This window comes from Daphnia pulex, chromosome 9 (genome assembly GCF_021134715.1).
Source record: "Daphnia pulex isolate KAP4 chromosome 9, ASM2113471v1".
NCBI lineage: Eukaryota > Metazoa > Arthropoda > Branchiopoda > Diplostraca > Daphniidae > Daphnia > Daphnia pulex.
The window spans coordinates 744531-762235 of record NC_060025.1 but is presented as its reverse complement, the minus strand read 5'-3'; the positions used below and the strand labels follow the sequence as shown (position 1 = coordinate 762235).

At 37.4% G+C, this 17705-nt stretch overlaps 1 protein-coding gene across 1 annotated transcript in view; it reads left to right on the top strand.

Moving 5' to 3' along the window:
- LOC124202031 (gamma-aminobutyric acid receptor subunit beta-like) overlaps positions 1–14821 on the top strand; it is a 29603-nt gene extending 14782 nt beyond the window's left edge. Inside the window, exons 2-9 of the mRNA XM_046598295.1 lie at positions 1145–1224; positions 4431–4498; positions 7680–7906; positions 7990–8072; positions 8146–8283; positions 8363–8647; positions 9359–9504; positions 11583–14821. Of these exons, the coding sequence (XP_046454251.1) occupies positions 1145–1224; positions 4431–4498; positions 7680–7906; positions 7990–8072; positions 8146–8283; positions 8363–8647; positions 9359–9504; positions 11583–11948 (1393 nt within the window). The 3' untranslated portion in view covers positions 11949–14821. The remainder of the gene's footprint in view (positions 1–1144; positions 1225–4430; positions 4499–7679; positions 7907–7989; positions 8073–8145; positions 8284–8362; positions 8648–9358; positions 9505–11582) is intronic.
- The last annotated feature ends 2884 nt before the right edge of the window (positions 14822–17705 follow it).

Sequence of the window (17705 nt, the reverse complement as noted above, 5' to 3'; positions counted from 1 at the left end):
TTAGTGATAAATAGATGCTGATTATTGATTTGTAGGTGTCGATGAAGTATGGCAATAAAATGATAAGAAATTCAAAGGTTTACTGAAAATTACTGAAAATGTAAATATCAGTAGAAAATCAGTAATTTTTCAAAAGAATATATTCCATGGATTTTTACGTTATGTTCATTGATTAGTTCAATGACTAAGTTAAGTTTAATCACTGCAAAATACTTCATTTTCTGGATCTAATGATAAACCAATGAGTTTTTTGGACTCTGTTCTAATTTTTGAAATATCTTTGATTTTCCAACGATTTGTTACTGACTTTGTAAATTGATTTATCATAGAAAATCATCGCCAGTGATAATTGCGTGACATTCTTACTGACATTCTATGACATTTAAGACTGTCTATTGACTTGTTTATGCTTTTCATTGATCTGCAGTGATTTTCATTGACTCATTTCCATACGGGGAGGGATGAGATTTGTTATCGGACGCACGATGCTGCTGTATATGTACCCGGAATGCGTGTGTATAGCTACATCCATCTCTCTATTTAGATCTTATATGTATACACACGTAGTAATATAGCCTATATATATATTTACCAGCAGCAGCAGACGGAGAATATATACATGTAATAAGATCACAGTTGAAACTAGAATATATATATAAAAATACAAGTGCACATAGCCTATACACACACATATAAAAGATAGACATCTTTTTAGAGAGACTACATCTCTATATATATGGAACCCCATGTTGTTTGTTTGTTTCTTGTCTGATGTGTTATACAACCGCGCCCTTTTCCTTATATATATTCTCCTTTCATATATTTTTTGTTTTGTTTTCCAAGGGGGGGGGGGGGGGATGTGTATAAGATATAGTTACACAGCACACGAGAAAAGTGCGCACAAAACAACACGGAAAATAAAATCTATAAATCTTTTGTTTTCGTGCTGTGTATAGCTTGTCCAATATTTATATGTTTTATTTCTCTTATATTATTACATTTTTCAATCTCTTTTTGCAGCAACTGTTTTATTATATTATTAATCAATTTCGCTGTTGCATACATTTTTATTTCAATGCATACTACAACATACAATTAATGGAATTTTCCAATTTTTGAATGCTATCTTTGACGACATATGCAGTTCGATCCAGAACAACGTGACGGCCATTCTGGACAAGCTGCAGCGCGGCTACGACAAACGCGTCCGACCTAATTACGGTGGTAAGTGGATGATGATGATGACTATTTATGACATGTGTATATTATATACAGCCCGGGGCATGTACAAGTGCATGCGTATATATATAGAAAATGCCCCCCCCCCCCTCATCTGCATTACGTAATCGCATATTATTTGAATGCCAGCTAAATATACAGTATCTCTCTGGCAATATATTATAGCATCATCTTGTACAGTTACATTTCTCTCTCTAATATGTCGTATATAATTGCGTCCTGCTGTGTTGCGCGTATAATATTATATAAATCCCATCCAGCAGCAGTAGACTACTGCTGGATGGTTGGGCTGCAGCAGAGATCAAAAGTGACGAGACACTTGGACACTTTCACAGCATCCATTTGCTGGTTCACAAAGAGAATCTACACAGCAGACTTAAAGAGGAGGGGAAAAAACAACAACAGCAGCACATTGTTGTTGCTGCTGGGCGACACACGAGACAAAGAGGAAATCTTAGACAGTGTCGTCGTTTTATATATAAATTATTATATACCAGCAGGAATAGTAGATGAGAATTATTAGACACAGCAGCACAAGAACATGAAAGGAGCTGCTGAGGACGTCCCTTTACACACACACACAACTGCATATTATAAAGTCCGCTAGCGCCCATCAAGTTTAAGCCGGACAGCAGCAGCAGCAGCCAAAATATCTAATGAGAAAATGACGCAACGACGAGCTATATAGAGCGCCCTGAGTCTCGTTGAACAAATGCGTCCAGCTCTGTTTCATATTTATATGGGCTATAGATTAAATATGCATTATGTAGTAGACACACACAAACAGAGCAGCTCAAAAAATGAACTTTAAGTTGTGCATTGCAATCTGATGCAGCTCTATTATAGTATACATGTCGCTGTGGTCTTACTTCTGCGATGTTTGGTACATATATAAATAGGACGTATATTTATATATAAAATACAGTCGGGCGGCAGGAGATATTGATCAAATAACGCAGCAGTGCATAGCAGCAGAGGCCCCGACTTTCCCTATTTATTTCTATAACCAAAAGACAATAAGGAAAAGATAAGTATACAAAACAAAACCTTCTTCTTATTCTTATAAACGTCGCCATTATTTCATAATATTTATCGGATTAATCTATTTATAACATCAACAGCATATCCAGATTATTCCTTCATTAAATGTCCAGCACTTTTGTATATATTGTAAATGGATTTGAGTGTGTTGAATGTTTGGAAAAGAGGCGTCGTTTTGTTTATATACAGAAAATGTAGAAAAACAAAAAAAAAGAATATAGAAAAGTCGCTAGCTTCTGCGGTGCTGCTGCTATTACGTATCCAAACATTGGTCGTTTATAACAGTCGTGATTGCTGCTGTCATGTTGGTATATATACACACAGCACAGCAGGCCCGGGTGCTATGTACATACATAAATCACTCAATTTTTCTTTTTTTCAAAAGTGTTGCTGCTTTGACAAATTGCACGCAAAATTCAAAGATTTATTCCCCCCTTCACCCGCAGCAGATAGTTTATATATACGTATAATATATATAAATTGTCTTTTATATATATTATATAATATTTAGACGACCAAACACGTTCGAATTTATTTGATTTACCCACCAAAAAAATATTGGTCGATATATATACATATAAAAACAATCGATCATTATGTCTCACCCTATTTATCTATATATGCACTGCTGTGCTGTGCTGTGCTGTGTGTGAAATTCCCCTCGGAGTAGACGGACATCTGTATGTATTATACAGATGCACACACACGGATATATATTGGTTAGATTTATCCCGGCGTGGCTGCTGCTGTGCTGCTGCTGCTGTGCCGTGCGCTGTGTGGATGATATTCGGTCGCGTGCGTGATGTGCTGGCCGGTCACAGAAAATATATATATCTAAAAGGACGTACCACACGTGAGGTTATTGGCCAGCGCAGCGCGGAGAAACGACCCCCTCCAGCACATCGCCCCGAGCGCAAAAGCGAAAGACTATAGGAGCAGCAGCTCAAAACGGCAGAGCCAAAATCGATACTCTGCGCTGTCTTAATATACACTAGCTCTTTCTCTCTAGCTTCTTTTCCCGTCTATATATATGTACGTGTACACACAAGGCCCAGCAAATTAGCCTATATATTATATTAGATGAATATTGTAGAAATGTACACTAAAAAACAAAAAGGAAATATAGTCAATCGATGAAACGTTTGGGCGATTTTATATAATTATTCCCAGAATGACTCCATTAATATTTGCCATTTTGTCTATTGGCACATTTTGGACTATGTGGATCAATCGAGAGTTATTAAAAGACCCAATATTATTCAAGCCCCTGGCCAATCTAATATATAGCCTATACATATGCTTATTACCAGCAGTCAAGTCCATCATAATGTTTAAAAAGAAATCATCTAATAAATAGAAACACGAATTGTTATTATAAAGAAAATGACAAAAATATATATTATAGTAAATCCTTTTCTGCCTGGCTGATCCTGATAAATATCTGTTGATGATGGGCCTTTATATATAAATTACGTGATTATCTACAGCACGCGCTCGCTTGGTATTAGTATATATATATCTTGTGCTTTATATATAATCCTGTTTGTACACATCATGTCAAACGTTCAAGCGGATCACATCACGGCTAGATGAATCACACCTACTTGCAGCTCGTTTGTACTCGGCGATCCCTTCCATTTAGATGGATATAGCTCAAAGACATGCTGCATGCTGGATGCTGCATTATATGCGACCATGGGGATCACAAAAGTTTTGGCTATAAAAGAGAAAATAAAAGGAGCACCAAATATTCTAGTCGAAAGGTTTTTAATATATTATCATCCAACTCGCCTGTGCTGATGCATGCTATAGCTAAGGTTATAATTATTATTATCTATTAGGCTAATATATAAGATAGGAAATATAATTAAGAAATGCAGCAAAGGCATTTGATATATTATATATTTAATTAATGTACGTTATAAGAAAATGGGCTATGTGGAATGTAATATTCTTGTGATCTTTCTGGCGTGTTTGATTTGCATATCACGACAGCTCTCCTTTTGATGTTTATAATATTCGTCCCTTTATATTTTCCATCAGATATAATATATTCATTTGTTTTTAAACGAGATGAAACGGCGAGGTTTGATGTTATAACATATTATAAACTAATTGATTTGGTTTTTTCTTTCTTTCGTGCTGTGCAGGGCCACCGGTTGAAGTCGGCGTCACAATGTTCATCATCTCCATCAGTTCCGTCTCTGAAGTTCAAATGGTAAATTGATAAATATCCGCCTTATATAATGTCTTTTAATTTCTGTATCATTTCATCTGAATTCTGCTGCTGATGACTGTGTATATTATAATATGCCATCAATGGCATTATAGCCGCGCGATGGGTGCCGCCACATTTAGGCAATGAAGAGGATGATTTTGCCCTTTCGCTGCTATAGCTGGCCGTGCCCGGTTTGTTGCTGTGCTTCTATATGCTTGGCGCGCTCGTGGTGATTTGATTTCTTTCCGCTCCAAATGGCACGTTCATTCGGCACGTTGCATGCATGTGGGGCCACTTTGGCCGCTCCTGCAGAATGACAAAACATTTCGCCGGGCCCATCATCAACAGCAGCACATCCCCACATACCCTTGTGTATGTGCTGCTGCTGCTGGCCCTCCCCCGTGTGTCCTATAAAAGGCGAACGAATCAAAGTTAAAAGATAAGAAAAAGAAAAAACAAACTTTTTGCGGGTAAATATATAAAGAGCACAGCAGCACAAACAACAACTCTGCTGCTGATGTGTGGTCCAGCATACTGATTTGATATATATAGAAATATATAAAATCTTTGCTGCTGGACCAAAACAGAGATGGACAGATATATATAAGAAAAAATATAGTTGCTGCTGGGCAGCCAAAGAAAAATAAGACTTTTGCTGCTGATGAGTTGGAAAAGAGAAACTGGCGGACACGCTGATGGGCGAGAGATTGCTGCTGGGAGTTGTTTAATGGCCAACTCGCGTCCAGCAGTATATACATGTGTATACAAGATCTTGCTGGATGTTGCTGGAGCTATGGCGCGGACGCGTTCCGTCACGCTATATAACCGCGATGGCCGATGGGCGAGAGACACAGTAGTAGTAGTAGTGAAATCTTGTGTCTTTTAGATATTATATGACCGGCCAAAAAATATATAGAACACAACAATATCAAATAAATAAAGGAGGATATCAAATTTATTTATATACATCGTCTATAACAATTTGTGCGTCAATGTATTATTTTATATAGCTGCCGGTTGTTTGTTCTGTCGGCACAATTAAATCGTTTGATTTTCTTTTTATTTTATATAAAAATAAAATGAACTTTTTCATTAGTTCTTATATATACATTCCTTAGATTAATTGACAGATATATTAAATGCTTTGGGGGTTGAACCTCAGCGCAATCAACGTATGGGCTAAAAATAACATCTAGAGCAGAGAGAACAAACAAAAGAGCTCTGATTGCTGGGATATGTATAGTCGCGTATATGGGGTGCTGGCGGTATCCGGCCATCGGATGCTGCGTGGGCCTATAATATACACCTTATTGGATCTTTCTTTTACATTTTATAAAAATAAATAGATCGGTCTTATACAGATTCAACACGCCCAAAATCCTATTACATTATAGATATATAGACTCACGTTTAAATTGCATTATAAATGTAGACCTGGAATTTATTATTGGGGTGGTGATCTGATCCTCATGGCGGGTCCTGTTCAAATACAGCAGACCCAGCACCAATGTTGGGTTTTGAAATTCAAGATCGCTCTTGTAATATACTATAGGCTAAACGTCTAATAGACAAACAGGGTATATTATACGCTGTGTGGTGGTATATATATCATGAAAGTCGATCTCTTCGTGTTTATCGTCGCCTTTGCGGCGTTCTCCTTTGGTCGAAAACTGTCTGTAATGAAACACGATATAGTATATACAACCCCAATCCTATATATATCTGTATATGTGTACATATACTACTAGCTAAAGCCGCATCTATATATTGCCCAGAGCTGGGTTTATATGGGCAGCACATTACTGTCCTATTAAAGTGGCAGCCCAAACCCAAATGAAGACGAATAGAGGCCATTTATATATATTTATATATAGACTGGGCTGCTGCTGCTGGTGGTCAGCCTATACAAAACACAATTGAAAATTTGCACGTTGGCTCTGATGTGCTATATATAATGTTATCCTATAATATGTATGTATAGGCCTTAACATGTAATTCAATTGAATTATAGAATAAAAAGGGCCATTTTCTGATATAGGCCTACATGTTTCAAATGCATTCTTGGTGGTTTGTTATATAGTACTTGTGTGCTGGGCATTCTCCCACAGGAGCTATATAAATACAAAGTCGTGCCTTTGATTGAATCATCTAGACGCCCCCCCCCCCCCCAATACAGCAGCAGCAACTTAATGCGCACACAGCACACACTTAACAGCTATATAGTATATAGAGAGAGTGACGTTGATGTAGTTACACGCACATTATTGCCGACGACCGCGCCTCTTTTAGGCTATTACAGGCTGATGGACTGCATATAAACTTTTCCCTCCTATATATTTAAACTGCTGCCATATTGCCCTTAAATAAAATCCGCAAACATTTATTTCGTCAGAAGCCCCAAAGTCGATATCGTAACATCAGATATTTATATTCCCTGATTTCTTTCCTTTTGGCTTTAAACCTTTATGTAATCATCTTATATATAGCGGGCACAAACCAAAGTTGATCATAAATCATACAATCACAGCGTATAACCATCCATCATATAATAATAGAACCAACAAAAAAGGGAATAAATTTTTTCGTGTACATAAATATACACCTTATATATAGAAAAACGTATGTGCTGTGCTGTGCTGGTCGATATTGATATAGTAAGCACAAGGCCTACATCACAAAGAAATCAAGGTGGGCCAACAGCAAAAGGGAATATAGAAAAGAATGGCCTAGAAGAAATGGATGTCCTTTTTTTCCTTTTGGCTGTTATATTATATCGTGCTGTGTGTGATATGCTGTGCTTCCCATCCAGCTGATGTATTCCTGATGATGGATGGGCGGTCACTTCCTATATCTATCTAGTCTTCTATATATACATGTATGTATTAGACACACACACACACACACAGAGGGTCCTATAAAGTTTATAGAGCACAGCGCAAATGGATTGCCACGATATCCAGAGATTTATTCCTGAGCTCTGTATATATATAGGCTGCACACAGTACAATAAAAGGAAAGAAAAGAAATTGCTTTAATACATATCTGTCTGTTGGTATTATATACACACATGAGCTGCATTTATTATATGATGGCCAGCAGCAGAAGGTCGAATGTCCATAGAAAAATGAACTTTAGTCAATTTTCAATTTCATTTTCTTTATTCTTTGGCGTCTTGCGACAGGATTTCACGACGGATTTCTACTTCCGCCAGTACTGGAAGGACCCCCGCTTAGCGTTTGATCGTCTGCCGGGCGTGGAGAGGATCATGGTGAGCACGGAATACCTGAAAAACATTTGGGTGCCGGACACGTTTTTCGCCAACGAGAAATCCAGTTACCTGCACATGGCGACGACGTCCAACGAGTTTCTGCGCATCACCCATCTCGGTGAAATCAATCGAAGCATCAGGTAATAAAATATAAAGTCATTTTCCTATTTAATATAATCTATATAGGACGATTTATTATAATTGATTATTAAATCATTTATAGGTTGACAATCACGGCCTCCTGTCCGATGAATCTCCAATACTTTCCAATGGACCGTCAATTATGTTCCATCGAGATTGAAAGTTGTAAGTGCTATTTTTTTCAAAAATAAAATAATAATTATCATGTCCAAATAATTAATTAATGTGATTAAAACAGTTGGATTCGCCATGTCTGAAATCACTTACCATTGGCTGGGTGGTAAGAAGGCGGTGGACGTTTCACCTGACGTCCAGCTGCCGCAGTTTCACGTGCTGGGCTATCGGCAGGGTTACCGAGTCGAGATGTTAACCACAGGTATATAACATCTTAGAATTCTATCTAATTTGAATCATCTAATGATGTCTAATCAAAATAATAAATGTGAATATATTAGGCAACTATTCGCGAATGTCGCTGGAGATCCAGTTCGTGCGCTCGATGGGCTACTACCTGATCCAGATTTACATTCCGTCCGGTTTGATTGTCATCATCTCGTGGGTTTCCTTCTGGCTCAACAGGCAAGCCACGCCAGCTCGGGTTTCGCTCGGCGTCACCACCGTCCTGACCATGACGACGCTCATGTCCTCCACCAACGCTGCCTTGCCAAAGATTTCCTACGTCAAGTCCATCGACATCTTCCTCGGCACCTGTTTCGTCATGGTCTTTGCCTCTCTCCTCGGCAAGTCGCGCTATTCCTTTTTTATTGATTTATTATTTATTTAATTATAATATATATAACAATATCACGTCATCAAGCACAGCTATCTATAAAGATATATAATATTGAAAGGACCGGTTGATTATTATATACATCAGCACAAGCCAGAATAATTATACATGATTTTATAGCTATAGCTGGGCCACTCCCTTGTGATGTTTCATTCATCGTGATGAATCATCTTGATATATATTTCTCTATATAGAGCTAGAATATAAGATGTGTATGTTTTATTTTCATCACTGGAATCATCAGCCGCACTTCCGGCTTCCTTTTTCCGCCTAGAACTTCTTCCGATTTCTATTTTTTTGTTTAGAGAAAGAAAACCCAAAAGACCAGCAAATAGTAATATATAGTAGTAATATGTATATAGCCCTTTCTTTTCTATATATATTTCTTTTTGCTGCATCCGGAATATATTTCATCAACAGATATACATATAGGATTTCCGCATTAACTTTATACATGGCATCATATAAGATTATACACGCAGTGATTCAATTATATTATAATATATCAAAGTCTATCAAAAAAGGGCGTGGTGCTGTGCATATTGAATTTGAACATTATTTTTTTCTTTATATATATTCACATATCATTTGTAATTTATAGGATTATATATTGTATATTTGATTGTAATGTGTGCTGTCGTTTTGCTGTTGGGGTAAATAGAGTACGCGACGGTGGGCTACGTGGAGAAGCGGATCCGGCTGCGCAAGACCCAATACCAAATGATGCAAAAGTTGGTGGAGAGTCGGAAAAAGACGGTGACGGTGGCCTTAGACTCTGCGGAGATGGAACACGCTCCCAGACAGACGGTAAACATCTATAAAACAATTCCTCTATTATTACATTAAACCAAGAAATCAAATCGAAATGACGCGTCTATTTATATACAAATATTTTTTGTCTAAAATGTTCATATTTAACCCAGCAGCATCTAATGGAAAGAAGAAATAATATATATCTAAAATGACATTAGTGTCAGATATATATATTCTATGTATATACGCTGCTGCTGCTGGGTTTGTCTGGCTGGCTGGGCATACAAATATATACATATATCTAATGCGTATAATATCCATCGTCCGTATATTATCTATATATATATTTCCACGCTGCTGTGTGCGGAACTGCTCGATTATGCAGTCAGTTTTCTATGTGCTGTGCGCCGCTGGTGCTGGTGCTGCTGGATGCCGCTGATGGGGCAGAATGAAGCGATGTTTTACACATGTATATGAATAGATTCCAACCCTCGGCGACGAAATGTATATTATGCTGGGGGGGAGATGGCGAATAATATAATGTAATATGAATGTGCTGTAATGCAGCACGTCGACTGCGGGTCATTTCTCTCTGCGAGAGTGTTACACTGATGTTTTCTTAGACATATAACAATCATCTCTCAAGTGCTGTTATATGGGCGCGTCGTCACTGATGCTGCTGCCAAGTCTAGCTCTTTTGTATAATAATACATTTAGACAATCTGAAACTGCTGTGATGATGGTCTAGAAACGTCTAGAACCAATTTGCATTCGATGCAGATATTATAGAAAAGGATATATATATAACTCTTTCCTTCTCTCTCTAAAGATAATATAATATCCATAAATCGATATGTTAATCACTGTGCTCGATGGTGACATCAAATAGATCCAAAATACCAGGAAATCTGATGAGCCCAAACGGCTGGAATGACACAAAGCCAACAAAGGTCGTCCCTCCATCAGTCGTCTATACGATTTGCAATTCATATCATTTTTGTATTTCAATTCAAAAGGAATTTCGATCTTTTACAAGATGTAGAAGAGACGACACCGATTGAAATCAAATTCGTCCCATCAGCAGCGTATATAGGAGATAGATATATTATATGCATAGCCCACGCGCAAGCACAGCTGGATGAATATATCTTTAGCAATCAGTGATGTGTTCTTATATATTATGCTGTGAAATGTTATATGAATATAACATCAGGACGCGTGGGGGCTCGTATAATATATGGGAGACTCATCACAGTATTATATATAGCAAGCTCACGAATAATATCTTGATCTGTACGAATATATATTTATATTTTCCGCACGATTCTCTCGTAGTTCTATGAAAAGAGCGATGATGATTGGCGCTGCAGTTTTGCTTATACTATTCCTATATATATATATGGCAATGCCACGTGTCGATATCGACACCGTGTGGGATCAAAAAGGATTTATATTTATATATATCGCCCCGCGAATAATAATCTATAGTCGTATTTTATATGTAATATAGGCTATATAATAGCCTACAACAGAGTTTCTTTGAGATACAAGAAAATCTTTAAAGATAAAAGGGTGGAATAATATGAATAAATATAAGTTTTTGGCAAAAAAGATTTTTGTCTGCATTGCGAAAATTTAGTCCGTCGGTTGACAGGCGAGAAACAATCGACTCTCTGTAAACGTCCAAAATGTTTCAAAACAACAAAAAATGAATCATTTCCGATCTATTTTATTTATCTAAAGACAAATCAGCTGTTGGCAGCAGTACAAGCTGCTCGATGATGCTGTTATATAACGATGACTTTTCTATATAGCCTCTCTCCTTATACATTTTCTGTTTGTTATTTGGAAAAAAAGTGATGCTGCTATTATTATAGGATCGATTAAACCTGTGCTGATGGTTGGCCCAGACAATCGGCCGATGATATATTACCAGCAGCAGCAGCATACAATGGCGATGGGCAAAAGATGGATATATATATCTTTTGTTGGCAGATTTTTCTCCCTTTTCTTTTGTGTTGGATGCTGTTGGTTGTTGGCTGGCCATCAGCATAAATATAAGAAATCTCGTCGTGCTCTGGCCCTAATATATCTATAAATATTATATTCTAATTATTATACACAACATGCAGGAGGTGCGATTCCTGATGGGTCCGCACGGGAAGGCGATGCCGATCCACGAGACGTCGTCGTCTGGCCAGCAGCACCCGATGATGCCGCCGTCGGCTGTGGGCTGCCAGGCGATGGTCAACAACAGCAGTGGCGGCGGCGCCATGATCATCAACGGTCCGAGGATCGACGAGGAGGCGACGGCCGTCATGATCCCGCCGGGCAAGGATCTCAACAAACTCTACGGGTTCACGCCGTCCGACATTGACAAGTACTCGCGGGTCGTCTTTCCCGTCTGCTTCATCTGCTTCAATCTCATGTACTGGATCATCTACTTGCATATCTCCGACGTCGTGGCAGACGATCTCGAATTCATCAACCGCGGTTGATGCTGTAATATCCTGATAATAATAATAATATCGATTATTATTATTATATAATATCATATATAGAAAAGCGGCCGACCCATCAAAGTGAAAGGAAAAACTCTTCTCTGTGTGTGCTGTGTGTAATCACGTGCTGCTAAAAGATCAAACGACATCAATAACTGCACCAGATATTATATTATAGACACAATTGCTGTCTATATATCTATTACAAAACTGTGCCGTCTTATATAATCAATATTATATATGTACAAGTGCTGTGTGTGTGTGTTTCGATCGAGTTTTGATTCCCAATCAGCTCGTCTTCGTATAAAGACAAGAAAAGTGGGAAATCTTGTTGAGAGATATAATATATCTGATCGATTTCTGTGCTGTGTGTGCTTATAGTTGCGATCTCTCTTCTCCATCATCATCCATAGCATTCTTTTATATATCTCCTTTATTTTCTTCGGCAGGGGGGAGTTATATAAGAAGAAAAAGAGCTACACTATTATATATATATTGCTTTGTCGATCATCTCATCCTCGCTCTTTTATTTTTAGCTCACACACAAGGATCGGGCGCCAGCAGCACAGCAGCGTTCGATCAAACTCTTTCCGATTGCTCACCAGCAGGGCCCCCCTTTTCTCTCTCTCTCTACAACACATCACCAATCGATCGCCCGCGTTTTTCCATCACACCCAAATCGAGTTGTTTTCTCCTGCAGCATGTATACATCGTCAAAAGAGCCAATTCTTCTTCATATATCCTCTCTCCGCGGGCGTTTTTCTCTCTTTTTTTGTGATTCCATTTTCTTGTACACATGACATTCTTTTGTCAATCGATTCTCTCTCTCTTATATTCGCCGACGATGATGCCATTGTCTCCCTTTTCTATTCCGACACACAAGTGGATGATCGCTGTGTGCTGCTAGCGGGGGCGATCGAAATAACAACAACACGCAGTTGAACCTTCGACCTTTTGACATTTTCTATTATATAGACCAGCATCGCCCAGCATCAATGCTAAGGCTTTGATCTCTATTCTTTTCGCAGTTGGCTTCTTTACAAAACAACAAACCCAGACATTCCAGCACACACATATAAGACAAAAAAAGAAATCAATAAATTATATAAATTGACCTATTATTACATAATGTTGTATATAAATATCATATAATGCATCCGCTATATATTATACGCTGTACAATGGTTGCTGCTGTTGAAACACACAAGTTCTTGATCAATTTCGATTCGAAGAAATCGATAAATGTCTCCAAGTTCGGACGATACGTGGTCGCGCGATTTACATATTCTATATATAATATCGATCTTAATATATAAATATATCTATTGTGGCGCTATATACGAAATGTATTCTTATCATTTAAAAGAAACCCCTTTTTTCTTTTGGCGAATATAGCTATTTTGTACATATGTTACTACATCACCACGACTTATATAATATACACACTCCCCCGTCCCGATTAAATTATTCCTTTTTGATACGACGATTATATTATATTATACACACAACACGGCAGACAAATTGTATAAAATTCTATTGAATGTATAAAACTATCGTGGGTGGCGTCATTCTCTTTCTCTAATAAGGTCAAAGGATGTTTTAAAAAAGGAAAAAGATTTTGTTTTTTATTTTTTAATTTATATATACGTCCATGCTCAAAAATCATTATCTGTAAAACACACGAACCTCCCCTCCCCCTTCTTTGACATATTCGCCCACACCTGCTGCTGATTGTGTAAAACTGAAAATGTCAAAATAAGGAATAACGAAAAAAAAAAGAAAATAAGAAAAAATATAAAAATTATCCATGCACAATTATGTAAAACACTCCAATCGTCTCGACTCTCTCCCATATGCTCACATTTTTTAAGAATTATAATTTTTCCAGAAAATCGAAAGAAAAAACGACAAAATTATATTTGTGTTTTAAATTGATTACTATTTAATTATATTATATATATTACGCGTTCGTGCTGCGTCTGCTGTGCTGCTGTGGTGGTTGTGCATGGGATCTATTTTTATGTTGATGTTTTTCTTGATTTTATTACGTCTAATTATGTTGTGATCGTTTCAATGTTATATTACAAAACACACACAATTATATATCGTTTGCGTGGATGTTGTGTATAATTGTCTGACATATGTAATATGTTTTGTTATGTATCCTTTGTAAAACCACGAATATTAAACCACACTTTGCGAGGCTCCCCCATGATCTCTCTCTCAAATAAATCCCCCCTCCCCTTTTAAAATAATTATAATATACATGCATAAATCTATATCTATATTCTTAATTTTCCAAATAAGAATATAATTCTAAAAAACCAAAAATTTTAAATTATTAACGATCTCCCTGATTTATGTTTTATAATTTTCGGTTTTCTATTCATTTGATCTCGTTTGTACACACCTTTTTCATTGATATATAGGCGTGTATGACATCTTTCCCTGTTTGAAGATGTTTATTCGCTGGCCTATGTATTATATAATCTTGTTATAAAAAAACAAATAATTTCCAAACACACAAGTTAAATAAATATACAAATCAACACGTTTATATATTGTTCATTCACATACCTTTACATAGGCCTCCCTATTTCTTATCCCCCCTCCCAACAACAAAAAAACCCATCAAATTAATTGTATTAACCAACAAAAGGCGCAGCAGCACATTATATAATAATAATAATACCCGCAGAAAATGATAAAAACTAATATATATTATTGTACATGCTGCATAATTCATTATTCATTTACATATTCTATATACTTGTATCATGATATGACGTGGACTCTTGCTTTCAATATAAACGCACCGAAACCAAACCGCAGAAATAATTTCTAATAAAAATCGATAAAAATATCTATTACACACACACTCTGATGTTATATAATACATTCCTTTTAATAATATACTATCCTATCTATATAAATCATATTACATATATATATTACACACATATCATCCGCGCGCGTCACGCCCGTCCGGTTTGTTCCGCGACGACAGAAGAGTCAAACAAAAAAATAAGAAAAACGAAAAACGTAGGCCTAATAACTTTTCGCGCTATGCAGTTCCTATATATTTATTTCTTCTTCTTTCTTTTTTTTCCACGTTCGTTTCTTTACGATTTTTCGTGATGGCCACTGAAGCGGTTCCAGCAGCACATATCGCTCTAGACGTCTATAGATATACATCCCATGCTGTAGACACACACATATATATACTTTAGAGAGATAGAGAGAAGTTTTGGTGCAGCACAATCTAATGACAACCGGCGACGAGAGCTGGGGCTTTTTTCGAAAGAGCTATTATATTATATATGTGATGCTGCTGCTGCTGCTGCGTTTGGAGGCCGAGAGAAAAGCCAAAAGAGAAACATGTATAGATATAAAAGGGGGCTATACTGCTGTATCTATATTACGCAATCAGGATTTAATCGCATGAAAATTCAAGCGACTTTTTATATTTTCTGATTTGAATAATATAAAAAAGATGTCGACTTTCTTTTCTTTTTGGGCCTATTAGATATACTACAAGTCGTTTGGAATGGAGAGAGAGAAAAAAGGCCCCATCAAAGTTCTTCTAGGGCCATTCTATGAAAAGGTGAACGCGCGGTAATCCAATAGACGATCAACTTCCCCTCCACCCATCAGCAGCAGCAAAAGGCACAAGAGTTTGCTGCCGCTTTCGATTTTGATGGTCTAAAATATATGCACAGGCCCGGGCTATTAAATGCCGTTCCATCAAGGAACATCAACGAACTTGTGCTGCTGCTGTGTTCTTTTCTTTTCTGCAATATATATAGACTCAAAAGCACGCAGCAATATAGTTTGATAATATATGCAAATGGGACCGTGTGCTGCTATAGTAATAATGAGAAATCTAAATTGCCCAAAATGAACATTTTTGCTGCCAGTCTTCATTCCGTTTGGAGAGAAATATAAGATTAAAACACATCAGCGACCCAAATGATGCTGGTTGCTGCTGTGTCGATCGATCTGATGATGAGTTGCTGTGGTATAAACCAAACAATGTCATGTTTCTCTTTCTTTAGTTCAATTTGATCTCGACTGTTATTAGTGGTGTTCTTCTATGTAATATGGCGAGTAGGATAGAGAGAGTAGGACGTGGGATATTCCCTTTGATGGCATTGTGTGCTGTCCTTGTATATATGTTTGAGCCTATCTTTTATATTCGGTCGCGGGAGATGCTGTGCCCAACATCACGTCTATATAGAGTTGCCTTTAGATATATATCTCTGCTGCTGCGCACGGCTGCTGCTGCTGGGCGAAAACGACTTGCGAGTTGTTGTGTCGCTCCTCTTCTGTTTGCCCGAGAGCGATCCAATAAGAGAGATGACCTTTTCAAACGTATAGAGACGGCGGCGCACCAGCAACAATATATAGTAGAAAGTCGAGAGAGAGACGAGAGATATATAATAGACACTTTGATGTGGAATTTCTTTTCTTATTACTATATAGACTTATTTTTTATCCAAGCAGCACAGCGATATAACTTTTTTTGGGCGCTATACTTTTGTCTATATTTGAGACCAGAAAAAATGTCTCAACTGTTCGCAACAGCCAATACGCCGAAATATACAAGGACCAGACTTTTTTGAAATCTATAAATCTTTGTATTATTTTATATACACAGCTTAAATATAAAAGGCGACAATCGTATAAGGAATTACAATGCATCTAAAGAATAAAAGAAGAGAAACTCAAAAGATATATAAATCTCCAGCTTATATATTTTTCTTAAAAACCGTAAGGGACGAAAAACGTCGTCCATCTGGAAAATATATAGCTCTTTAATCCATTATTTATAGGAAGCCATAAATAATTATATAGGCCTATACTGACCAATAGATGTTAGGAAAAGAAACCTTTTAAAAACCAGCTATATATTTACTATACATTTCCAGATAAATAAACCGAGATTGGCAAACGAACAAAAAAAAAAGTTCTATATCTAAGCCGAGGATCGATCCATCGCATTCGCAGCATCGAAGAGTAGTATTGGAAATGCGCTGGATGCACCTGTTCTGGTTCAGCCCCAGCACTTTTTGCTGGGCGAAAAAATAAAAAGATATAGACCAGACACAGCATAGCACACAGCATTCGGATCGATGTGATATTTTTCACGAATATAACCATAAGAAATATATAGCCCTCTCTACTATCTATATAGCTGCTGCTGTATCTAGCTGCCAGGAGCATTTGCTTTCCATAATCCATAAATCTGTCGTCACATTTCCGCAGAGTCTCTCTCTGCTGGGGCGCGAGGGCGTCGTCACCCGGCGACCAATTGCGCGATGCTCCATCTCTTCTCCACATTTATATATATTATATTTATATGTATATATCTATATAACAGGAGAGAGTCTGCAGTTGGGCGACACACTCAAAGATATTGGAAACCATTTCGCTTGCGCTGCTGTGCTGCCGTCGTATATATTTTATCTCGACACACACACACACACGCGTAATGGGTGTGTATATATCGAATCTATATAGCTCTCTGCTCCTATATAATGTGGCATAGAAATTTCAAAAAACAAACAAAATGAAAAATATCTATAGATCAGACAAATGTCCTTTCTTTTTATCCCGCGTGAAACGTGCTGTGGCGTATCAATTCATCTGATATGTATATGTACGAACCCCCAAAACGAACGCTCTTTATAGACATCCCGAGACATATACACTTTGTGTGTCTCTGCTGCTGATGCTGTCTTCCATATATAAATG